Source organism: Hesperophylax consimilis, chromosome 9, assembly GCF_061612785.1.
Source record: "Hesperophylax consimilis isolate HC1 chromosome 9, BYU_Hcon_1.0, whole genome shotgun sequence".
NCBI lineage: Eukaryota > Metazoa > Arthropoda > Insecta > Trichoptera > Limnephilidae > Hesperophylax > Hesperophylax consimilis.
In genome coordinates this window covers 16329916-16356938 of record NC_142844.1, presented here as the reverse complement: position 1 = coordinate 16356938, position 27023 = coordinate 16329916, and the positions used below count along the sequence as shown (strand labels likewise).

The window sequence follows — 27023 nt, the reverse complement described above, 5'->3', positions numbered from 1 at the left end:
GTATATCAAATCAAATTTCGCTAAAAGACATGAATCTTACCTGGCTCCTCACATATTCAACATGTTCCTAACCCAAACTAAAACTAACGTCTTACCAAATAATTTGAATTGGGTGTTCAAAATATTTGTAAACTGGTTGATGGTAAAAGAAAGAACAGATATTAGAAATATTCTAAACATCTAATGCATTTTACAAACCATACTGCACACAAATTTTAACAAAATTATAAAATTTTACAATTAATTATAATACGAAATACTCATTTCATATTTTTATACATATTTTTTCAACACATATAGTACTACACTTATTTTTCTATTTTTATATTACTAATTTTTCCACTACTATTTTTTTCTTTTTATTTTTATTTTACTATTTTTTACTAAACATTTGGTTTATATATAAATTGTTAATTACCAGCCTCAGAACAGACTTTGTCTAGTGAGGAGGGTAATGAAAAAAAAACATCTGTACAGAACCAACCTTAAATAAACGCCCGGGTTGCTGGCACTGAAAATGAAACTAACCTAGTGTAATAAAAATATAAAAATTAAACCCATTTTATTATCTAGTCGATAACAATAAATTTTAATTTTAACAAAAAAGTACTTGCGTGAAAAAACTTTGATATCTTTGGCAGCCGATATTTATTTTAAGTAATGCGGATAAAAAACAAGTCAATGAATGGATCAGGAAACGGTTTTTTAACAAAAAAAAAGGTGTGCACAAAATAAACCACATTTAATAAATACTGATTAGTTTAATCCTAAGCAATAAACCAGCAGTAATATTACTGATAAAGATTCAATATAACTAAGAAACTCAAACCACTGAAACATTATTTTTTTGTTAGGCGTTCTAGTGGTGAAAAGGTGACAATACAAAATCCAAGTGAATATTAATAATGTAGGGTAAATTCTTCAATACTATGTCGAAAATAAATTTTACATCTTAAGCCCCTGTGCTGCAAAAAGCCGTGAAAATCAATTTTATTTTATTAGTTTAAGGGCAAGGGGAACTATGTCGCCACCCATTTCGACAGCGTTGTGAGGCGGGTTAAGGTAGGGGCTGTAGAAAGGGGTTCTTAATGCGGGTCTGGGACCCGGATCATACGAATGAGAAAAAACAGATGCCGGTAGCTCGTTCCACAATACGAGCTGAATTACACAAAAAAGAGTGGAAGAAACAACCCGTTATCATGAAGTAAACATCAACAGCTGTGAACGGGAGTTCCGCTCGTGTCCGCCGAGTTCCACGCACGTTCACCGGTGCACCGGGGATCAATGATGCTAGAACATGCCTTTAACATACCTGTAGAACAGACTCAGCATGCTCACATTGCGTTTGTGCATTAGAGATGGAAATCGTGTAGTTGGTGTCAGCACAGATTTGATGGGGAGAGGAAGAAGTAGTGCAACTACGGTACGAATTGTTTTTTTCCGTTAAAAGTCCGCAGTCCAACTATGGAGGGTTGGATTAATCCCATACGATGGTAACTTCCCGACAACCGACCGGTGCCAGACCCTATCAAAGGCTTTGGAGATATCCAACCCTACGCGACGGTTTGAGTTTCTCCAAAACGCTAGTACTGCCCCCAAATATGCGTCACATTTCCGAACAGATCTTCACAGGATCGGTTTCATCGATATTCATATTGCCGATCGCTTAGGATGTTGTTATTATGGAGGTATGTGAGCAACTTGTTACTCACCACCCTTTGCAATACCTTTGAGAGTATGGAAGTGATGGCTGTGGAGCCGGATCAGATTGGAAGGATCAGAGCGGCCCCCCTTCTCAGGGATTGGGTTGGCGAAGGTCTTTTCCGAAAATCTGACACCTTTCCACTTTTGAGTGAGAATAATTTTGAGAGCACTGGAGTTAATTCTGCAGAACACCTATGTCTGTAGAAATCTGTGGAGACGTGAATTCATCAGGAATTTGTCTGGAAACGTGAATTCATCTATCCCACTGCGGTGCAAAGCGTTGGGTCAAGGGAGTCGGGCTAGAGAGGTCACAGACCCCTCTCAATCTGGCCCGCCACGCAGCTGGTGGGTAAATGCATCCGCCAAGACCTGGAAAAACCTCACTCCATGAACCCGGGTACCCCTGCTAAGTCACCAAACGTAGAGAACCACTTAGGGTGACCTATGGTAGATGTATTGGTTATCCAATCAATGGTTAATGGGGTGGCAGTACCTATAAATATGTAGATTTGAGGTAACTAAGTTAAATATGTTTTAAATACCATCACATTTAATAACATTTTGATTGTTTTGTTGACAGCAAAACGCAGCTAGAACAAAAGCTAAAACTGACTAACTAAATAAATAACTGAATGGCACTGATCGCCGATTAGATAACCATGAAATGATATGGAGTTTGAAATGCTCCAACATAAATATCATGAGAAAAGTATCTCATGATATTTATGTCTATAAGTCCAACACAAGTATCTGGCGAATGGGTTCAAATTCATCCAACGTTGCAAAAATCACAACATCACAACTGCCATTCTACAAATGATTCAACACTCCTTACACACCAACACTAAAACAGTCTTTAATTCCGACATACACCAGCACAAAACACGATCGAAAAATCAAATACACTTATCGTCATCTACTTACACGACTAAATTTGGAATTAACTCCTTACAATACATTGCACATAAGCAATATAACGCATTACCTAGTAATCTAAAACTTCCGGCAACGAACAAAAAAACATTGGCAAAAGCTCTTAAAGCTATTTCCTCAGCAGTTTTATTAATGACTGACACATTCTTTCTTTGGAACTCTAAAATAACTTGTGCGTTTATTTATTTTAATGTATCTATGTTGTCTTGTCTTTAATATAATGTTGTCTTTCCCGAAATGAGTTTTGTAAACTCACTGGGAATAATACATTATAAGTTTAAAAAAATATTTTTTTGAATAAAATGCTGCAAAATAATCGCAAAGCTCGTCCCTCTACGACGGTAGTTTAGCGCAGGAGAAATAAATCTAATAACTTCTTTCGGACAATAACCCTCAGAACTTTTTATTGCTCCCATGTTTCTATTATCTGACTATTATGTAAGAGCTCGCTGAATAACGTTCTCACCTAGACACAGCGGGTAGGAAGGTAGATAGAAAATACATGATACATAATTTTAAGCTATAACAATTTTTTAACTAGCTACACCTTTAAAAAAATCGATAAGTTACATAAATTTATTATCTTTTTATTTTTTTTTGATTCAGTCAAAATTAATTGCGTATATGAAAAAACACAATCTATCCATTCCTTAAACGATTAAATCAAATACATTCACGCAAAGCTTTATGAATATGTGAATACGTGACCGAAAATGATTCCTGTAGTTCAAAACTTGATTTATTATTATTTGTCTGCCCCGGCAAAAAAATGCGGAAAAAAGTGAACGATATAACCGGTCAACCTGTTTCTGATAGGAGAATAAAGTAACCTTGACCATTACCGACATGTGGTTGAATTTAGCCTCCAGCGACGGTGAATCGTCTCGGAACCTTTCCGGGTACATTCGCTCAAGAAGGCCGCCCCGGCCAGCTAATGCCTATATAACCGTCGGACGTGATCACGAAAATTACTCTGTCGCTTCATCCACTTCTGTGCACACCCAAATAGGATTATAACAAATCAGCCAGCAATTAAGCATTGCATTGTGCTCGCATACGTTGGACGCAGCTTTAACATTACCACGTACCTCCTCCACTTCGGTCACCAGCCACCGCCACCAGAAGATCTCCACCGTGTCCGCCGCTGACCGCCGCTCTGCAGCTAGCACTAGCTCTCTCACTCAGTTTCCTTCCAGTGTTTAAAGGGTCAGCACCAAGTGTTACTGTTACTGGTGACTGTTGCTACGTGACAAGAGACACTAGTCCTTATCAAGTGAAGTGTGATTCAGTGGTTCTTACTCTTTTGTTAATACGAAAGAAAGAAGAATTTTCAAGATGAGATTCGTAAGTTTATTATTTATTTTTAATACATTAGTGATAATAAGTGATACTGGGTGCTCTGTGCATAGATAAATAATTATAGTCATTTAGCTACTGTTAAAAGGCCGGAAACTGCGGCACGACATCCGCAAATTTGATAACCTGTATTCGTTAGAACGGCGGGAGATACGCTAATTTCCCTACAAGACAATGAGAGTCGATTTCGTTTTATTTTCAAGGTTAAAAGTGATACTATTTCGTAATGTTAACTATCGCAGTTTATGTTAAAGCCTCTACCGGTCCATCCACAGTTTCCCGCTTTCTTTGCGAGCAGGTGATTGTTCAGTGTGGTCGTACTAATTTACACTTACGTTGCGGCGTTTCAAGGTTTAAATTTCACTTTCGTTGGAGTGCTCTCACGTGCCTACGCCAGACGGCCTTATCATTTCTTACTCGTACCAGTATGATCAACAGATACTTACGCATCTTACGCATGGCTCTCGGAAGTACTCCATTAAGTTATTGATATTTTGATGAACAAACACATTACTCTTGATTCTCACTTTCACAAAATTACAGAATACCTTAAAATTTGAATTTAAATCAAGTGTACTATCTCCAAGTTCACATGTGAAAACGAGACAATCGGTTCGTCACAATGAAACTAAAAAAATGGATAATTTGTCATTGAAGTTCAAAGCACAATATTAATCAAAAATACCCTGTTAAACTTTACCAAGTTGTTCAGTGTCTGTACTTTGTGCACGTAACTTGCAACTAGCTGAAAAATGAAACCGGTAATACGTTAGGGCTAATTATTATTGTGATAGAAAATTTTTTTGCTCCAGTATCGTTTTAATCGTGCCGTTGATTAAATATGCTGATCATAATATTGCTGAGTAATCGAATAATTTGCCCACAGGTATGCTGAAAAGTAAGTTGTCGAATTATTGCAATGACTGACTGAATTACTAGACTATTGAATCGGTGATAACAGAAAAAAGCAAAAACAAAAATTTTCGCTCGAACTTAAAGTTATTCTGAAAACACTTCCGTGGCTAAAAATTTAGATAAAAGTCAGCTCGGGCCTCATGAAATTTGCATAGCTTGCTTATGAATGAAAATTATAATCAAATGCTTCATTTCCATCACGTGCTAAAGAGCTCTCGAAGGGAAAATTTGAAAGACGATATAAATATCACAACAATAAAATAATTGTGTGCAGCACAAATATACGCTATTTTTAGCAATGATAAATTAAGAAGAACTAGTTTACATTGTATTTACTCCTTTGTTTACTACGCTGAAGTTGAATTAATTTCCTGGAATGTAATGGAACAATTATTATTACCCTAATATCAAACACATCATAATCGTTATTCTACTTCTTATCTCGTAGCGCTGTTAATGTAAACAAGACAATTCACTTTCATTGGAAAGCTTCGATTCAAACTATGTTTTAAAGGGATTCATTTATTACTGACAATAATGAAAGTACTCGTACCTACTAATCATAACATTTGTTAATACCTGAAACAGATAAAACTCTCAAACAGTGAGAACAAGTTATATGGAAATTGCACAGGTTATTAAATTTATGAATTTTTTGCTCGCATTGTCATCTCCATCATGAGCTATGTAACGTTTACTAAATGGAGTTAATTAACTCACGTTTGACATTACTTCAATTAGAGAAGAGTTGGGTTGAAATCTTGGGTGAAACCATGTAGAGTATTCTGTTCGAAGCAGACATATGTGGAGCTATTATTACGAGGTAAAACTATTTGTCGCTTTGTTTTAGCAAGATTTGATGATTATGGCTTAACATACTCTTTCCTCGATTCATGATAGGTATCTCTTATCTAGTGCAAGTACCTGGTTACATGTTTTAGCTTACAGTAATTAAGGTAATCATTATGGTGTCATAGCCTTTTTGTCTACAACTGTGGAAACGGAGCCTTATCGGAATTCGTCACGACGCGAAGTTTGTGAGGAAATTGCACAGCACAAGTCGGAAAAACGGAAAAAAAATATCCTAAATAATTATAAATAATTGGAATTAACCTAATTACATAAGAAAAAAAGTAAAAATATTAATAAAAATCATTCCACTATGAAATTTATTAATCTACCCTTAGAATGGAGCGCAAAAATGTTTAAAATATTTTTGCTTTCTGCATATGACTTAATACATAGATGCTTTAATTTATATAATATATTTTAAAACAGTTTTATCGCGATGGATCTTCAGTTGGATCATATTATCAAAACCACATTAGATTAGAGTTTTGAATTTCTGATATCAAGTGTCAAGATTATTAAGGTCATTTTGAGGTTAATCGTCTGAAAACATATTCAATGAAATGTAGGTATAAGTCAAGCATGGAATAAATAATAGCATTAACCTAACATTTAAAAAAGTTTACCTCAGACATTATTGTTGTTCAGAAATCTAATGTTCTTGTAATTAACCTTGTAGAATGCGAATTATAAAACTACACATATGTTTGCATCCATTAAAAAATAGATTTTAGGCAGATTCTATTAATATAACATTCGAAAACAGTAATGATAATTTTCGGCTACAAAATATGTATAACTATTGTTTTTTAACCTAAATTGCTTGTGAAACAGATAAAATATTTTTATGGACCGTTAAATTCAAACTAATGATGATTTCAAGTATTGATCGTCATTTAGATAATTTACTGAAATAATACGAAAAAATGATTATATCTGTAGCATAATGGATACACGTTAATGTACTTATTGATATTTTTATATTATCACTTGGCCCTAGGGACGTGCAGTTAGAAACTTAAATTTTATTTATATTAAAAAATATTATGCTATGCGTAATGGGAGGTTATTAGAGTCACTACTGAGAAATCGGAACATTTGATAGTAAAGAAATGAACGTTATAAATTAACGGTGAGATATTTTTAATCAATTATCGCACAAGCATATAATCTAATAATCATTTTAATTACTAATAAATGCGTGATTTGTAAACCTTAATACTGTTTTTCTCATGTAGCAATTCCAAAAGCGCGTTAAACCCATGCATAATTTGATAAAATTCACAAACAGCGGCTAAAATTGGCTCCACTCATTCTGTCAAGTAAATGTCACGAAGTTTAATGGTTGTCAGTTACAAATTGTCCGCGTCAGCTGTTAATGCATTGAAACTTATTGATTGAGAATGCACGCAGTTTATGCCTGATTTGCATTCAAGAATGCTGAAGACCTACAATGTCAGATACAATCAGGGTATCGGAAACATTCAGTTTCATATAGATATTCGATTTGGAGGTAAACAGAGCCTGATGAAATTTGTAGGCCGGAGGAATTTGAAAGCAATGTTCAAATTCCTGAATGCTATTTTGATAGCGTTATGAAAAATCTAAGAATGAAGATATTTAAACCCTCTTCAAAACTTCACACCAATAATTATGAATGATTCGTTGCAGAAATGAAGAAAAAACTATACCATGACCAACCTATACCGTAAGAGAAAGCACCTTTCGGTGAACAAAAATTGTTACATTGTTCTTTTGAATGGAAATTATAATTATCAATGTTTTGTAAATGGCGAAAATAAATGTCTTTACTGGTCCAAAGGGTAAAATACAAAGATCATTTCTCAGTTGAAAATTAATCGCACCAATATGAAATGAAAATTTTCAGCACACCCAACAAAGAAAAATACAAGGATAATGAAAAGGCTTCGGGAAATCCTTTGTCCAATACTTGTTCTAAAGTGAATTCTGTTGTAACGGTGGCCTATATCACGCCATCACGCTCCGAGGCAAGTCTCGTTACTTAACGCGTTGCTCGGACAGTCCAATCACATGGCAAAATTACAGCACGTACAATAAAAGTACCGACTGTCCATATGTATTTTCCAAGCCTTGGAAGACATCAACGTACATTTTGAACAGGTGCAACAAAACTAACCGCAAATCAATCTAATGATCGTGTGACCAATACCAATCTGATCGTAATGTTCGATTGCAAGGAAATCTGCTGAATTGAAGATACAACGAAAGTTGCAGGTAATATGAAGATTGACCGTATCATTGGCGGTTAGAAGAAAGAATTTAGAGATTTATTTTCATGCTTCGGGCCAGCTGCTCGGACAGGGACTATGTGCTTCCACACTATTTCACGTTGGTTTGGTCCAGTTTCAGAACCTCGGATAATTCAACACATTCTGCAGAATGTTGTGACAGCTTCAACACGCCACACTCTCATTTGTGAAGGTTGAGTTGTTGCAACAGCACAAATTATGTTTTCCTATTTACGTTCGCCGTACATGGCATATAGGCAACTAACCCAGCCTAACCTTTTTGCATGTACAAAACGATGTTCTGTATGTATGCTTCCAATTAATGACATTCCACTCCATCAATATAACGAAACAGGTGGTAAGACTTCCCCGTTTTTCACATTACTAAAATACAAGCTTATCGTATTATGTTTTATCTTTTATCAAAAAAATTGGAGTTGATGACCAATTAAGTTTTCGAACCACTTCTTGAGACATAAATACATATCTCCGTATGAACACAATCATGAGCAATTTCACCAAAGAAAGCAAAAGTGTGCAGAGTTTTCGGCCATTTAATTTTTTAAACCATTGACTTTGAACAATTAATCACAATTTGGGTAATAAGTTTGAACAATTCGAGGAAAAAAGTTTCCAACAATAAGTTATAATCACGTAATCAAAATTAGCATAGATTTAATCTCTATGGAATTAACAATTTATTGCAGTGTTGTTAGATTGCAGTTTATTTGTGGAATGGCTAGTTGCTAGGCGCAATGTTTCTCAAGGCTTTTACTGTACAAGAGCTAAACAATCAAAGAGAAACGCCCGCTGACAAGTATGTAGATAAAAGTAAGAGTATACGTTTTACTAGTTTACGATTATTCATGATACGTGATACATATTTTTTACTCTTGTTTATAATACAGTATGACATCGAACCAAATCATCTTATCTCAGTTGTCTGTAAGAACGCTTCCCGATAGATATTTTTAACTAATGACAGCCAGGTACACATCTTTGATGTCCGCTGTGGTACAGTGTGGCAAGAAGGTTGTTTGCGGAATTGTGTACGCATTTCACACTGGGTTTTGGGATTGCAGTTTGGTGTGCAGGAAATGCGTTTTTTACTTATTACTCACGTAAGAGGTCAAGGGTCTGAGAGCTGCTGACCCAGGCAACCATCAGAATAAAACATTAGCTCCACACGTCATCTTTGGGGATGCTGTGTGGAATGTATTTGTATGGAAAGGAGGGAGAGGAAGCTGGTAAGAAAAGGTATGAGAAGATGGTAGGAATCTGGGGGTCAATAAATCCAGTAGCGACGGACGTATGAATCCATCCCTCCCACCGCAGTGCAAGGCGATGAGAGGTCAAAAGGTTTCCCTCAACCAGTTTCTCCCGATCTGACCACGCCGACGGTGGGAAAACGCATCCGCCGCCAAGACTTGCTTGACTCTTGCTAAGTCACCGAATGTAACCAACCGCTTGGGGTGTTGGTTATCCAATAAATGGTTCCCGGGGCGGCGGAACCCATACCCGCCTCCCAAATTACAAACTTACGAAGAACTTACTAATGATTTTACAGAACAGCGTACAAAGTAGATATAATGGATTGTTGTATTATATTATTATGTAGGCACAGATACAATATTAATTCAATGAAATTGACACCACAAAATGAATTACAAAAAAAGTATATAAATATTACATTCTCATTTTCTCTTAACAGTTGTTTTACAATATTAATACAAATAAACAGGTCTACCCTCCATTTTTTAAACAAAAAACTGTATTGATTAAAGGTATGACATATGCTAAGGTCACTGAGCAGATAAAACTCTTGATTGTGCCTTAGAAAGTATTTATTGGTTTAGAATACGTACGAGTACAGTGTAATTATATTAAATTCATGTGCGCCAAATCGCGAGCTTCATAATATAAAATTATTGCTCAGACAGGTTGCTGTCGTCACAGCTTGAACGTTTTCATACGTTCATTCAGTATGTTAATGTCATTGCCAACAAAAAGAACTTGTTTTCAATATACCAGGAAAGCACGAGGCGGGCGGGCGGGCCGCGGGTCATATGTCTGCTCTAGAATGAGGCACATGTGGTGTCGAATGACTTCCTCGAGTTATTGCACCGCGATTGGCATTGAAACCCTTACTGCCTTGCTCACTTATTAGTCATACGCTATTATTACTATAGTTCTAGTAAGGTAATACGTATCTATTAAAGTGGGTTTGTTAATTAGTTATTTATATTGATAACAAAACCGTGAAAGTAGTACTGTAGATTGATTAATCTGTTTAAACGATAGCCAAATTCAATAAGATTTATTGGTCATTGTAAACACATTTTGATGACGGAAAAAAAACCAGATCAAATTATTTTGTATTTATAATTCTAATTATATTTAAATTAAACACTTTTTTTACACCTTTACACTTTATACTCAAAATGACGCCACAAAGTGATTTTACGACTATTATTGAAGAAGTAATAATTCTATGTTGAACTTATTTTTACAAAGATCAGGGCTTTCTTCCTAATCTTCATCATTACGTTATAGAACCCACTAAAATTGATCGACGTTGATGTATAAAGCGATAAATTAAAAAACCGTTAATATAGGCACCCTTTTCCACATAATTAGTCAAATCAAATAACACAAAAGTGCAAACAAATGCCGGCTGTAACTTCAAAGTAATTCGCAATTTGTTATCAAATTTTATATATATAATCGTCAAACATCACCATTGTGATAAAATCGCAACTTTTACTGCTATTTCAAACAGAACCGTGCTATATTTGGTATGTTTCGTAATTTGGCATCATCCCAACGGTGGATTTTATTCAGAACATTGTAAATAAGGCATTGCATTCTTATTTGTAAAATTTTATTTCACTTGCTAAATCAACTTGTCGTTTGAATGACTAGATTGTCAGAAACAAATGCTAGTTTCACAGCTAATCATGGATACAATCATATCTGCATACTTGGGTAGATATTGTAGCACGGTTTAAGTTTAAATAAGGATTTCTGCTCACGGGCTTCGTTAAATTTAATAATATGAACTCAGCATCTTGATTAAGGGTTCAAACGATCAATGATTTTCACTGAAAGCGTGTTTTTGAAGACTATGCAATTATATTGTGATTTGAAACCGATATTACCAGTCCATAAATTAAATTGAATGAGCGATACATATAATAATACGCAATATTCAAGGGTTATTTGTGGGATACGTCCATGTTTTCAAGGGTTACTTAAGGCTAAAGGTATTTGGAGGCTCGTATATTGCGGTCGGGTTCCTCGAAGTCAGGTGTGTCATAATTCGCAAACAAGGGATAAAGTGGAATGTTGGCTTTCATATTTCTCAGGCTTTTATGGTCTACCGACTGCGACATTCAGCCTCTGTAAGGTTATCTCAAGGTTAACTGAAGTGTAACCGGAGAAAGGCATTTGTTTATAACATTATAAAGCGGCAAAAAATATTCATTTGTTTATGTACGAGTACAATAGATCACCAAACTCAGCAGTCGATTATTCATATTACATAAATAAACCTGTAAAACAACTGGTTACGCAAGACTTCATCATTACCTAGCGCCATTATTAGATATGATTTGTTTGTTATCTTCAATGCTTGTTATTTATTTAAACCTTTTTTAAAATATGTTTTTAGCGCTTATAAACAAATAAATTGTTTTAATATATTTTTTAATACGACATCAGTAAATATTTATAATATTTTTTATCAGAAACTGTGCCGTAAATTTGCACTCTAAATTGGTTTCGTCAACGTACGTCGTACACTCTTCAAGCAGACCACATTGAAAACTTATGAGACATAAAGATGATGGGCTGATAAATATTTGCAATTCCATGAAGTTGATTTTCAATGACCTAAATTTATTATGAGATGTAAACACGATTTATTTTCATGAAGATTCCCACGGAAAATGTCAATAAATTGTGACACATTGATGACTCTTTTAATTTTGCATCTCATTAAAAAAAATCATAAATTTAATTATGAAATGGCAGCTTATTGATCGATCTCAATGAAATTTGGATTATAAGAGTGCTTAAAATAATTGGTTGGGATCAAACTTTTTAATGCTTGGTGATGAAACAGTCAAATGTTAAGTAATTGTTTGCTGACTTGTTTTTCTGGTGTTACTTTTGAAGTAAACTTTTTACATATTTTACTAAAATCAATTAATTACCGATAATTGATTAGATGACGACTATTATAATGTGAAGGTTACAACCTCGTGAAATCACCTTTAAATCAATAGTTCTTATGGCGATCTGTTCGCTTCGAATTTGAGATAAAGTTCTGGTTGTTCCTCGGTAAAGTTGATTAAAATATAAAGACTTTTTTATTTGGACAGTATTCCAAAGACAGACTGAAGATTTTTCTCTTTTCTGTTGGAGTAAAGAATTTTGTATTACAGAGAATGTCAATGCAGGTGACAGGCGAAATTAAACCCGTATCCTTCATTAGTTCGGTGTTAACTTTTTCGATTAAGTAACTTGTAAATTCCGAAAGGTTGCACCTCTGTGGCTTTATCGGTAGGTTTATGCTTCGCTTCTGATTTATGCTATTTAATTTGTAATGATTACAACAGAAACCAGCTAGCTTACACAATTCGTGACAATAAAATGTGGGGCTATTATTTGCATAGCTGATAATTATTTAAAATCTTCGAATGAACCCTTAATATCAACTACCCATCTCGGGTTTAGAAATATGTACTAACCTTTTTTATACTCATTACCATAAAAATATTTTAGTAGGCAGATACAGTTAATGGGTTAGTAACTCTGCATAAATAAATATTATAGTTGTTTTGTGAACCAGAAACCTAATTTACCTTCTATTATTTTGTAACTTCCGCAAATCTCACCTACCTAGACGGGGTTTAAAGTATGGTATCGTAAAGCCTTTTCGTAATATTGCTGTCTCATTTATCAGTCAAATATGTCCAACAATAAGTTCGCATAATAATAAATATCTACAAACTTGCTATCAAGTTTCAGTTCTGAGAAAATTGAGAAATTTTATGACTTTTGAATGGTTTTATCTTGTCATAATAAAATATACAAATAAAACTAGGATCAAGTACCTACTTAATTGTAACTATTAAAATTGTTTTATTGGCGATATAACGTGCACGATTTTGATGTACATTAATCGAAGACGCTCATTATCCAGAGGCGTGCATTCCATACAGACACATAAACAATGCCTACCCTACCGTATTCGCATAGCATAAAAATATAAAACTTTATTAAATGAACGCAAAGAATAAAACCATACTTTAAAAATAAGCGTGCAGATCTTGCTACGAATTGCAGCGCCGCGCGCACCTCACGGCCGCCCTACGTGTCAAAAGCAAGAACTAGATATGCTAAAATGCCGCCAGCCTCAGAGTAAATTATTCACTGTTTACACGCACACAATATTAATTCAATATATATTGCGAGATGTGTGATTTTTTAAATATCAATTAATTCGCTGATTTTCCCACTGCTCTCCACACATCAAAAACTCTATACACGCCACTGCCATATATACCTAGAAAATATTTACGTGCATAACCTTTTAGGTTGGAAAATCTCATTGTCTCTTCAATTTTTTTTTCTGTATATGCGCAGCCAGTCAATCAGATTAATAAATCAATGAAATTAAAGCATTTACGAGAAAATTTAGAAGCTGTACACTCAATTCGTATTGTTTTTCAAATGAAAGACGAGTAATCATTTTAAAAATGATAATAAATAAATATGGCTTCCAGTTTTGTGTATTGCCATACTTACTAACTTTTTAAAGTGTTGAAAAATTTGCTTTTATTGTTTGAAATTGTATTTAAAAAGCTTGGTTATGAGAAAAACTAACGCATCAATTATTTTTATTAACTGGCTAACTAACCGTTATGCCATAAATGCGTATTTTTTGTACAAATTTTAATTTCAAGACTATTTACTTAACATTAACTAGGATAATAAAATACACACGAGATGTAACTAGCAAAAATAGTAGTGTTTTATTTATTTATTAAAGCGTTAACCCAAAAATATGATTGTTCGGTTCGCAAAACCGCAGCATGTACAGTAATGTAACTCAACAGTATTTTTAGGGTCAATAGTACTTACAAAATTTCATGAAGCTGTGCGGTAATAAAATAAGTAACCTTTATAAGAACTAAGCAGATACCTACATAGTCATTTAACTGAAGAATGCAAGAGTTAAGAATAAAACTTGAACATTAACCCAAAAAACGGTCAAACAATAGGATATTGCCACAACTCTGAGTGATTATATTCATTACATCACCGGGCATGTATTTATAGACCTTGATACTTCGAGACCATGGTCATGAAATCATTTTAACCGAAACCTTTTTACACAAATAAAATATTGTTAGTTTCAATTTCGTAACCGTTTTATTGTATTCCTATTAAAACAACTCGAAGCGTAGGTATTTTATATTATGAAATGTATAAAATCACGCGTACGATACAATTTTTCTCAAGGTGGACGGATAATAAGTTACATTAATTTTAACAAATGATCAGTTATTTCATAATAAAATACGACAATTCCACTAATGTTGCACTCATAAACACAGCTTTATACCGTTCATTTGTTCTACATAATATTATATCTGACATCTCAATCTAACAATATATTATAATTAATATCTAATAGGTATAAAAATACATGTTAAGGTTACTACATTAACACGTTGAATCGATTAGCTTATTTAGATGAATCAATATAAATTGAATCATAATGTAATATATTTATATAATATAATATAATAATAATATAATATATAATAATATCATATAATCAAAGATACAAATCAAATAGATGATTTGTGTAGAAAATGTTTGGCTTTTCCGGAAACTATAGAACATATTATTATATCGGGATGTTCTATATTAGCACCGTCCGAGTATACATTTAGGCACAATCAAATTTTAAAAATAATTCACCGAAATTTGGTAATTAAACATAACTTGATTGACTGCCGTAATATAGTACCATATTATGTTTACGAACCAAATTCATTTTTAGTAAACGAATTTTATAAAATATATTATGATAAAACTATACTAACAGACCGAACGATTAGTCATAATAGACCCGATATAGTTTTACATGACAAAATTAAAAAAATAACTTATATCATTGATGTCGCTATTCCAAATTCCTGTAACATTCAAAAATCTGTTAATGAAAAAATAAAAAAATACACAGATTTAGCAAACGAAATAAAAATAATTGGGCATTCTCAGACTATAAAAATATTACTATTCGTTATTTCGGCTACTGGCATTATACCTAGCTCTCTCATTAAAAATTTAGGCGTATTATATCTAACAAAAAATTTATATATAAAGATGCAAAAGTCGGTCATTTTGAATACATGTAGGATAACGAAAGATTTTTTAAATATTCATGTTGAGGGATCAGTAGGATTTATAGGCCCTGTTAGAAGTTCTACCGAGCCGAACCATCTGATATGAAAATATCTGGAGTCGGTGAATTTTTTTCCCATTTGATCTCTGGTGAGTTGACGTGTTGTTGTTCTTGTATTGTTTTGTATTTATTTTACTTATATAATGCACTTGCATAGTGTTGATTGACTAGCTGATCATTTGTGGAAAAGTGAGTGGAAGGGTTTAGTTTTTCCTATGGGGAAGATTTAACCCGGACAACAAAATCGGAAACATAAAAAAAAATAATGTTTTTCCACATTGAAATATTATTTATATCTACTGTTTCTATTAATAATAGTAGGTATCTACATACTTCTATTACAAGTTCACTTTCAGTAAAAACATACAGATTTAATAATAACATTATTTTTCTCTCTGTTTCAGATGGCTTTAGTGTTTTTGATGGTGTTGTCAGTGGCTTTCGCCCAGTTCGGTGACTTCTACAATGGGGGGGTCTTTGGCCCATCGGGGGTGAGTGGATTCCCCCTCAATGGCGCCCAAAGAGACCCCCGCCAAAACAGAGGTAATTATTGTCTTATTAAACCACCCTTAGCAATTCCTAGAACTCTAGAGGAGACAGACATCACATATCAGCTCACCCTAATAGTCGCTATCGGTGACGTTAAAATGACATAAATTAATTAAAAATAACATGATATCGATATGTCTGGTTAGAACAGCTTGCTGAAAATAAAATTTAATAATTGTTTCAACAAACTGGTGCTATGGGAATTCTACTATGTGGATGGCAAGTGACAAAAAAATACATGGGTTCATTTTCATTCTTGGGTTGATTCCTTACTAAGTCAGGTGTGTCCCAAGCGATTACACAGATGATAACGGACAATACAATAATTCCGAACATCACTGTCAAACAATATGTTATTATCACTATAGTTACTTTGATCAAGGTCATATCAGAATACTGCTTACTCAGATATTCCAGATTTTCTGTTTCTAAGAAATTAGTCTGAGAATTGGTCCCGGTTCAATAAGACTGTGTTTTTTTACGGGATTAGGTTTTTGACTTACAACTCATTGAATTACCTTTGTTAATGCTGCCGGTTTTTTTGTGACTAAATAAATTATTTTAAAAACACCAAACAATGACAGAATTCACCGAATCATTTGTTGAGATAACATTTTTCAAAGTTTTAGTGTAATTAAAATAATTTTCTTTTTTGCTTATGTAAATTATTTGCGCGAACAATATATAGTAAACAAGTTAATTTTTTTTTAAATGTTTAATTAGCATATTTTTTCCGATATTTTTCACTAACCATTGTTAAAGAAATTCAAGCATTTTAATAACGTGAGGAAACCAAATGATTTTTTTAATAGATTCCATAGTTGTTGAATGAAAACATAAAATCAATACTTAAATACAAAATCTGATGTCGCCGTACATAACTTTGTCAACTGATATAACCTTTCTAGAACCTAATTAATATTATAGGCTTTTTGCTACAGCTGATTAAAATTATCAGCCGTGTTTATAGTTTCCAAGGGAAAACGTAAAGCATTATTTGAAAGTAGATTATTTTATTAATTTAACGCAATTATAAGATTAAATAATGTACCGACTTTTAATTGAGGGGAGGTACCTTCATACTATTTGAATCAAGGGTACCTACCTACCTTTGGTTCATAATGTGCAAACCGGTTGAAGCGCCTACTTAATCTGTACGTTAATTTAATTCGTTTATAAAACAGGTGTTGTTGCTAATGAAATACGGATATTCTTTAATAAGGGCAGAGCCTTCAATGAATGATTCATAATGAGCAACTTATTAATCGTTAAAATACGACTACAAATTATTACAGTAACACTGTACTAATTTGTAGTCGTATTTATATTACTTCACACGCGGTGTGAAGTAATTTATTGTACAGAAGCAGAATTGGTGAAATTTTTATTACAGATTAGTTTTACTCGTTAATATGTTTGAGTAATTTGTAAAAGTTCAACTTACTGAAGTAGATATTAAATATAATGTTCAAGTAAAGGTGCAATTTTGCATGAACCGTATCAATATTTCTGCAGGGGAAGTAAATTTTCTCGGCTGGGGAATTGACACATTTTGATACGTGTTGTGTTCAAAGTGCTAATTGATTTCGCCAGAAGAAAGCGAATAATACTTTGCGATTCCAGTGCTTTGCACGTCATCACAGGCAAACATAACTGGTTATATTTGTTCCGCTAATGAAAATACAGAGCATTTGGTAACAGCGGTAGGCTCACGTTGAAGGAATTCCTATTTCTGTAGCGAAGCTAGATTGGGCCCGTGACCAAAGAAGTGTGAACGTTTTAGGTTTTGAACAAGAAATTTTAAAATACTAGTTCAATTAATCTTATCAGTTCAATTTGTAAAAAAATCTTTCTGGCAAAAAGCAAAAACGCATCATTAATTTTATATTACTCCCAAAGGTTTGAATCAAATCTAGAAACGGAAAAGAGATTCTAAAAATCGTACTACAACTATTTGAAAAACAAATTATTTGTTTCTTAACACTGTCATACCTCCGAAGAAAAAAAATACCGACGTTTTGAAAATATTGTAGAACAAAGGAAAAATGCTTATTCGACAAACAGTGTTGTGTTTGAATTCTAGACATGGCGTAATTATCCGAGTCTAATAACACAAATGGTTGTCGATTAATTCAAAACAAAACAGGGAGAAGTTAATCAAACCAAAACATCGACGTGTATATGCTCGATGTGCTGCATGTCCGCCGCCTTTATCCAGTTCACTGTTCTTGAAAAGTTGCTCTCGATTATTCCAATTAGTATCTGTGCACCAGACTATGACCGCCGCTGCTCTGTTGAAACTGAAAGTCACTGAGACCGTGAGGAGTCCTCAGTTGAGCAATAGCTTGCGATACTTCATTTCCTCTCTACTCTACACGTACACCAACTGCATATAGGGAGATAGGAAATACATAGGTGATTAAAAGATATTCTTGATCGCATCCAAAAGAATCACACGCATATTAAACCACATGCCTTATTCGTAATCTATTATAGTAAATAACCAGAGGCGCGCCTCATCCTTTAAACGCACAAATTATTAAAAAAAACTTCATGTCAGTTTAGTTACAATGAGAAAAAACTATTTCAGTTCAGTTACAACTACGGAGAAGCAAAATAATGGAATTTAATTAATATTTAAAAAAAAAATTGTGTTCACTTTGGGGCCATCTTACTGTCGATGTAACATATATGACCTATTTATTAAAACTCAAATTTGGTTTGGGTTTAATTATAAACAAGAAAAAAACATATTCCAGTGTTTAAAAAAAATAATTTGTGCGTTTTGACGCACCTCTGAATATTACCTGCTAATATAAACAGGTAAACACTATTACCTTAGCAAACGTGGAGGTTATTTGTTATTGAGATTTCAAAATACATCTTTTGTTTCGTCGTAAATTGATTTGTCACGGATTATTTCAATATTGATTGAGACAATGCCCCAACACAGACAGAGTGACAGAAATATTGATAGCGCAACCATTTTATAGAATCCTTTGCATGTTGCAAGAAATATTTCTTTTTCTTTTAAAAGACGAAAGTATTTGAATAAAACAAAATTATCTCAGACACCGAGTTATTTGGATTGGAAAATAATTGTGATTCGCCACAAAGAGAACAAGGCGAAACATATAATTTGATTCCAGTATTTAACAAAAAATCATAAAAAATCAAGTAACCAATCTGTAAATCAAAACGCAGAAAATCACGAGATTACCAAGCATAATAATCCCATTTTACCATAATCATGATAAGTTACGAACTAATCAATGCCACAGCAGTACCACCAACAATACCAGCATCAGCACCACGCCCGCCTTGCTTAGCTACATAACAGACCTTGGCTTGTGGTCAGCATTCCTGGCCAGCGAGACATTATAACATCTACCGCATGATCTTATTCTAAATGAAGGTTACTTATTAAATATTATTTATCAATCAAATATCTACTTTATAAAGTAAACCTGATATTGGTGCTACTTGGAATTTGATGGTCGCAATGTGGTGACGCAAAGCGTGGGTGGGTGGCAAGTTACCTTGTGACCTAGGTAGATTACCTACTAACTTTTGATAGTGAATTTGAGCTTATTTGAGTTCTTCAGGATTACATAAGTAATCCAAGGCATGCAAATGAGGCATACTACTCAAGTCACATTACACAGATGATGACACATTATATATTGTCGTAAAGTGCGGTCATCAAAATACGCTTTAACATGTTTATAGAACAAAATTCTACTAAACACAATTTTTATTCTCACAAAAACATAATTTCAAATTCATCAACAATTGTCTAAGTAGTCTACGTTTTGGACTTGGAGTCAAGTTCTATTCCTAGACGGAATGAAAACATGCTAATCAAATCAAACATGGGTGTCCGGGGGTAAAGTGCTCTAAATTTGGTGGGTGATTCTGTATGAATTTAAAAGTAGAAAACATAAATGACTTTTATCGAAATTCCTAAAAAAGTTTTTACGTCAAAAAGTTCAATTGTTTGTATGGAAAAAAAAATTCTTGTATGGAAAAAATATTTTAGTATATGAAAAAAAAATTTGAATTTCGAAAAAAGTATTTTTTTCTTTTTACTTCTACCATCATGTCGATTCACCTCCCGAAGTTAGTGCATTTTACCCCCGGACACTCTGTAGACGAGAGCTTTGCCAATCAGTTTGTTGTAGTATAGGTTATTTGACGAACCATAAAAAATGACTATTCAGTTGTCGCAAGCAACTTTTAAAATAGTAATGATCTGTATTATATTTATTATCTGTATTTTATATATCATTATCTCTATATGTTACTAAGAAAATAAGACAATAAATCATTATTATCATTATCATTAATATTATATGATAACTCACACATTTATTCCATTGAGAAAATCCCCACTAGTTCGTATCAGAGATATAAAGTAATTTGTTTTATTTCATTCGAACGGTCAAATTTAAGTCATTTACCTAATAATTATTGCTATAGTATGCGTACATAAACAAACAGTATTTGCGATCGTAATAAATTGTGGGCAAACTAGGCCTATAAGTTACCATTTCGCATTAGTTACAAGGTGAACAATTTATTATTTAAGATTATTGTGAACTTTCGCTCAGCATCTTTTCAAGGCAATCTGTTCACAAAGATTCTTAGTTATTTTATGCTTGCCGTATTTAATTATAAGCACCCTTACAATCAAGCATCATAAATTAACTAAACGATCAATAATTTGTAATTTATTGCATTGGCATCACATTGCCGTTGAAGAAAAATTATTATATAACTCAATTACGTACACGAAAATAAAAATAAATTAAAAATTATTAATGTTTAGAAAATATTAAGTATGTAACAATGCAAACATTTAACTATTTTTTTATTCACCTTTCGCTACTGAACATTAATTTTAAATTCATCTATTTCAATTTTATTTTAGTTTTCGTGAATGAATGAATGGATCGAGCTGAAACTCGGCACTTGTTGTCGATGGTCATGCATTCCATTAACTTATGGTAGCAACTACGCAAAAATATGTGGACATATTTTTCTAAAATTGGATGACATTAAAGCATTTAGTATACGATATAAATGCCGATCCTATCCAATCGGGATATGTCGGAGTTATTAGCGCGGTGGACTCCAGTCACTGGGGAAGAAGGTTCAATCCTCAGTCAAAATATATATTTTTTTAAGTTTTAAAAAACGTTTTATATTATTAATAGAATAAATAACTTTGTAAACACCACTATTTAATCACCAAGGTTCGACAAAACCAATGGTTTCTTCGTTTACTCAGTCAAACAACAAAAAATATTTTTTTGTCGATGTTGGTTACTTACCGGCCCAAGAAATAGCAAACTAGGTCTAAAATTGAAAACAAACTGGTCAGTGGCCGAGTTGGCATCGCGTTTCGGTCACACCCAAGCGTAGTGTGTTCATTTCCTCGGCTGGCTAAGTCCTCCATCACAACACAAGCAACATTTTCCGCTTGCTGTGGTGATAGTAGGAGATTTTCAAATATTGTCAGGTTATTCGTAACCAGGAATGTTCGTCTTTCTTAAAAAAAATAAAATGTGCATTATACAAAAAAAAACACTATGTCTTTTACATGTTGATTTTTAACATATTTCATATTATGAATTGTCTGCAATAATGCCAACATGTTGTAATGATCAAAGAAAGTCGCCAAAACTTCAAATCGTTTGGTAGCAAAAAGATACTTTACGGTAGTTAAATTAATGGTTTCTCCTTGAACTGGTTTCAAGATAACATAAATAATATCGTTTGTTATAAGTATTTTCATGGCTTATATATATATACAAGACATGAAGACTACCGGGCATGTGCAATTTTATTTATGTTAATACGTGCCTGAACTAATCTTTTATATATTTTATTCACGTGCTTAAACTTGTCGATTATGTATTTTATTCATGTTAATACGTACTTGAACAGTTCTTAAACATATTTTATTCATGATAATACGTGCCTGAACCAGTCGTACATATATTTTAGTCATGTTAATACGTGCCTGACCCAGTCGTTTATATGTTTTATTTATGTTATTACGTGTCTGAACCAAACGATTGTATATTTTATTCATGTTAATACGTGCCTGAACCAGTCGTTTATATTTTATTCATGTTAATACATGCGTGAAACAGTTTTTTTTATATTTTGGGTGGTCTACGTGATTATTATCTGGTAATTGAATGAATAATATTTGCACAAGCTGGTTGCAGTGGCAAAAGGTAAACGTTGAGCATAACAAAAGAGGAAAGAACGGCAATAGTTAAAGCAACTGTTAAATAGCGCAATAAGAGAAGTTTTAGAATCACAGCTGTATTGAGAAAAGGCTGTAACCTTGTTGATTTCCTACGCTGGAATGAAAAAAAATCAGACAAAACTAACAAATTATTTATAGCGACGTTTCCCTATTTTTTATGATATTTTAAAAGTAGACACACAAACTAATTTAATGATTTGTTAATAATATACAACCAACATAAACCATATTGTCAATAAAATATCAAAGTTATTCAGCACGGATATTAAATTTGATAGGTAATATTTCTTGTAGGTTTTAAATTAGTTAATCTTTTGATCGATTTTACTGAAGTAATATTGAATTTGCGGACCAGGATATAAAATTCCTTACGACTGATTTCGTAACGACTATGACGGATAACTTACAAATGCCGGATATGATATTGAATGTAAAAATATTTTCTGTTCAATGATTAATAGTCTGCTGCAAATCATTTTATTCGGTAGTTGGTCAAACAAAATTAGAATTTTTTCATTATTTCGAAAAGAATTTATTCTAATTGAGACACCTAAAGCAAATGAAACGCACATCAAACGATTGGCAGCAGTTGTAAAAAAGATATTATAAAAACACGGCAGGCGATGGAAAAGAAAACATTTTGAAGCCTTTTTTATCGAATGAAAAACTGTCAACCTGTTGAGTGAATAAAATCTAAGTAATTATATTTCACGGCTACTTAAGTCCCCGGCCACTGAAATATCATTGCAAACATAATTGGATTTCTAATTAAATATCAGTCTAAGTTGACAGTTCTCTGAATTAGATGTTCCCAAAACGGAAAACACAACGATAAGTTGGTAAAATGATGACTATTTCACTGTTTGTCTTCATTAAGTACAACCTAAAAGGGTTTAGAAATGTCAACCGGGTAAATGCGAATATCAGGGCTTCAATCATCACACAGCACTTTTGTCCTAAAATCACTAAACTTTACTTCCATGCCTCGAAATACTCGTATGGTGACATTGTCAACATTGACAGTTCTTCGTCCCGGCTCAGATGAATATTTTTTTTAGTAAAAAATTTAATTGCGTACTAATTTATGTGGTGTTTTTTATTCCAGGTCCCGTAGTATTCCCCCCTTCTCCCGCCGGCGCACCTGAGGAGAGCAGTGGCGTCGTTGTGGGAGCGTCAGGGTACGGTTTCGTGCCCCCCGGCGCGCAAGGTAAAATCTAAGTAGATGAAAATAATAGAAAAATCATCCTTTCCTAAACCGTGTATTTATTTCCCACACAAAGCTCCTGTCCATCCATACATCCCGTAGAAGTAAGGTTAATCGAATAATAATGTAAATAAAAAACCTTTTAAGAACCCCCCACCCTTATTAAATCATGAGGCGACTCTGTTCATCTGTCGACCTTTGTACCTGATTAAGGTCTAAATGAAGTTATAGCCAATTTGTAAGTATTGAAGTTCTGAGGATTGTTGATTACTTTATACCAAAACCTCGATAAATTTCAATTTTCTCAACATCCCCTTCAAAAGTAAATCAATGATTTTTACGTCTCTGTTGAGATTCTTTCTCATTAGATTTGTATTTTCGAAGAACGCATGTGATTAAATTATTCTTTTTTATTTTCTTTTGCATTCTGGCTAAGAATGTTTTGACAAATTTTAATCGGCATTTTATAAATGCTCATATTTATTTTGTTCCACATGAAGTCCTTTTCTCTCTCTTGAGAACTGTTCTCAACTTTAGATATGATGTATGTTAGTTTATTTATAAACCAGTCATTTTTTATTTATACATTTGAGATGAACGAGTCATGTTTTAGATTTTAAGATAACTCTGTAATAAAATAAAGAATACAATAAAAATACTTTGTTTATTTTATCTGGGTATTAACCGTTCAAGAACGTCTGGATCTTCTGACCAAACGTTTTCTCGTGCTTCTGACAAAGTATTTGAATTGTTTAAAGAAAATAATGGAAAGCATACAGTACTAGCAAAAATAACAAAAAATATTTCACGAAACAACAAGTCATGAGAACAGGTATAATCATGACACTAAAACATAGACCCATGGGACCCAGAGTTGTTGAATGGTTGGATTGGACAAAGCACCTTTGAATCTTCCGAAAATTGTTAACCTAACAGATTAATAATACACACACTATATATTCTGGAAGGAGAAAAATCTTTCCATTATTAGCACCTGTAAAATATTAACAGTTTTATTAACAAACAATGTAAAGGTATAGGTTCCTTTAACCAATTGTAACCTGTATCGCTTTGTAAAAGGTATTTCAATGTTAAAGGGTCAAAGATACAATATAAGAAAACTGTGTTAAATAAATTTATATGTGTTTAAATTGTTCCTAATATACTGTACTAACCTTTGTTATGTATATTTTCAATTTAAAAAAATGCAATTATAATATTGCAATATAATGGGGTTTTTTTTAACAACCTTTCACTCACAGAATAATGAAGGCTTATTCATTTCCTCGGGCCTTTTTCACCTTCTTTGTTGTAGCGAATATGTTACCCAGGTTAATGTTATAAATAGCCAAATTATTATATTTAATATTTTATCACTGTAATGGCAACCACCGTAACAAGCGGGTCATAGTCTTGTTATGATTGAAGTTTAGATTCCCGACAAGGTAAAAAAGTGCGTGACAACAATTAATGTTGGTTTATTAGAGGGAAAGCGTTATTTTGAACTGGTAGTCATACATAGCCATATACAAGTATAGCAACCATCCTTAGCAGGGTTATGTGTTACGCGCAAAACCGAGATGACGAAGAAGCTGGAAGAAGCCTGAGGAGGCCTTCATCCATCCTTCACCAAACAGTGGATGCTTTACGGCCGATGACTTAAATTTTTTTATAATAAATCATTTTAATTATACTTCTGACTTTGAAACGGTAATTCAGTCCGAAACCATGGGTTTAAATATGATATTCAAGTTAGTGGATAAATATTTTAAGAAGTTGTTGTAATTTAGTTACAATATTTGATTCGTTTGCCTTATTTAAACACGTACCAGTGTTTACCCACACAATTAAAATTTATCCCATTTGAAATTATGTATCTAGAATATGATAATATAGCCCACTCTACCTTTTGCAAATGAAATGACAAAACACGAAGCGTGTGTAACGAACCAGGAAACACTGAAACACAAGTAAAATATTCTGACAGTTGGTAATAATTAGGTTAAGTGAGTTGTTTTCGAAATAAAGCAAATCCCAAACCACCCCTCCCGGAATTTTATTAGATTTGTTTTGGAATACAAATAATATCCCATCCTATACACGGCAGTATCTAATACGACAGAGTGCTATTTTACAAAGTAGAGTGGACCCCATTTTATACCTGACATGATACCCCCCATTTATTAAATACGTTGTACGCCCATGAGCGGGTGCGGGGTCCGGCGAACTAATCAAATAAAAATCAATCCGGATGCTATGGACCGGTATCTAGGCAACGCGGATTTCATACAATGCTTGCGGAGACCTGCACTGACGTTGAATAAATTATTATATCCGACTAGAATACCTTGGTACGAACGAGAAATAATAATTAATATTAAACTATTACGGTGACTTCCGTGGCAGAACAGTTGGCTCTTTGTTTTACACCGAGAGGTCGCAGGTCATAAACCCGGAGAGGGAAAAAATATGTTAATATTTCGCAAACAAAATTTGAATAAATTGTAAATTTTGCAAACAGTGGAAGAAACCCTCTTTAACATTCTGATGAGTGCGCACCATTCAGCAAAAAAAGTTTATTGAAGTGGGACATTACAATATTCACTGGCCAGATCTGAATAGGCGATTATTTGCCACCCTTTCCGTATCCTGTCTTTTCATTTCATTCACTCTCATGATATTCCCTAAATTTTAAACCTAATCCGAGTTTTCTCCACAACCTTCTACTTATCTTCCTATTTTCATCCGCTTCACAATATAGAAGGTTAATCATAAAATCACACGAGGTTTGATCAGCCGTCTATTAAAAAAATATTACTATTCGAGCAAACTGGTTCGCTCCTTCAAAACAAACGAAAAGGTAACCGTTATTCTGCATGTAATGGACGTAATTTTTTTACATCTGCTCTTGAGATTTTTTTTAGAACAGGACAAATCATCATTGCTATAAATTCAAATAATTATTCAGTTCTTCTTTGTGATATCAAAACCATCTTGAAATATTTCGCATTTTTAAATTTAAAACAAGCAAGAATGCAAATAATCACGCACCCTAAATAAATTACGTTTACTTTTTCATTATAGCTATGTTTTACCAACTAATTTTACTGTAAAAATATACTGCTACTTCAGAAAGTATTTAAAGTAGGTACCAAATATTTAAAGATTTTTTCCGAAAAATGAAGCTATAGTTCGTCTAGCAAATTGATTAAACATTAATATTGTGTTTGTTACATGAATCTCGATCGAATTATTTATGAAAAATACTTCCTGTAAAATAATGGTTTTGTCCACCCATCGCATACAGTTTTTAAAGCTTTCAGGTCATAATTGTCGGGCACTTCATGTCGACAATATGTCTCGACGGCTTGGTTAGACGATTAACTAAGAGGTTGAAATAATTGTTCACAGATGCTGAAAAACAAGCCTGAAGTTAAATTCGATTAGATTGGACAGGATTTAGACGTCGATATAACACGTAAT

General features: G+C 33.3%; 1 protein-coding gene across 1 annotated transcript in view; it reads left to right on the top strand.

Moving 5' to 3' along the window:
• The first annotated feature begins 3624 nt into the window (after positions 1-3624).
• The window catches only part of LOC149420986 (uncharacterized), a 39886-nt gene continuing 16487 nt past the window's right edge, over positions 3625-27023 (top strand). The window contains exons 1-3 of the mRNA XM_089635320.1: positions 3625-3981; positions 15912-16050; positions 23442-23543. Of these exons, the coding sequence (XP_089491446.1) occupies positions 3973-3981; positions 15912-16050; positions 23442-23543 (250 nt within the window). The 5' untranslated portion in view covers positions 3625-3972. The remainder of the gene's footprint in view (positions 3982-15911; positions 16051-23441; positions 23544-27023) is intronic.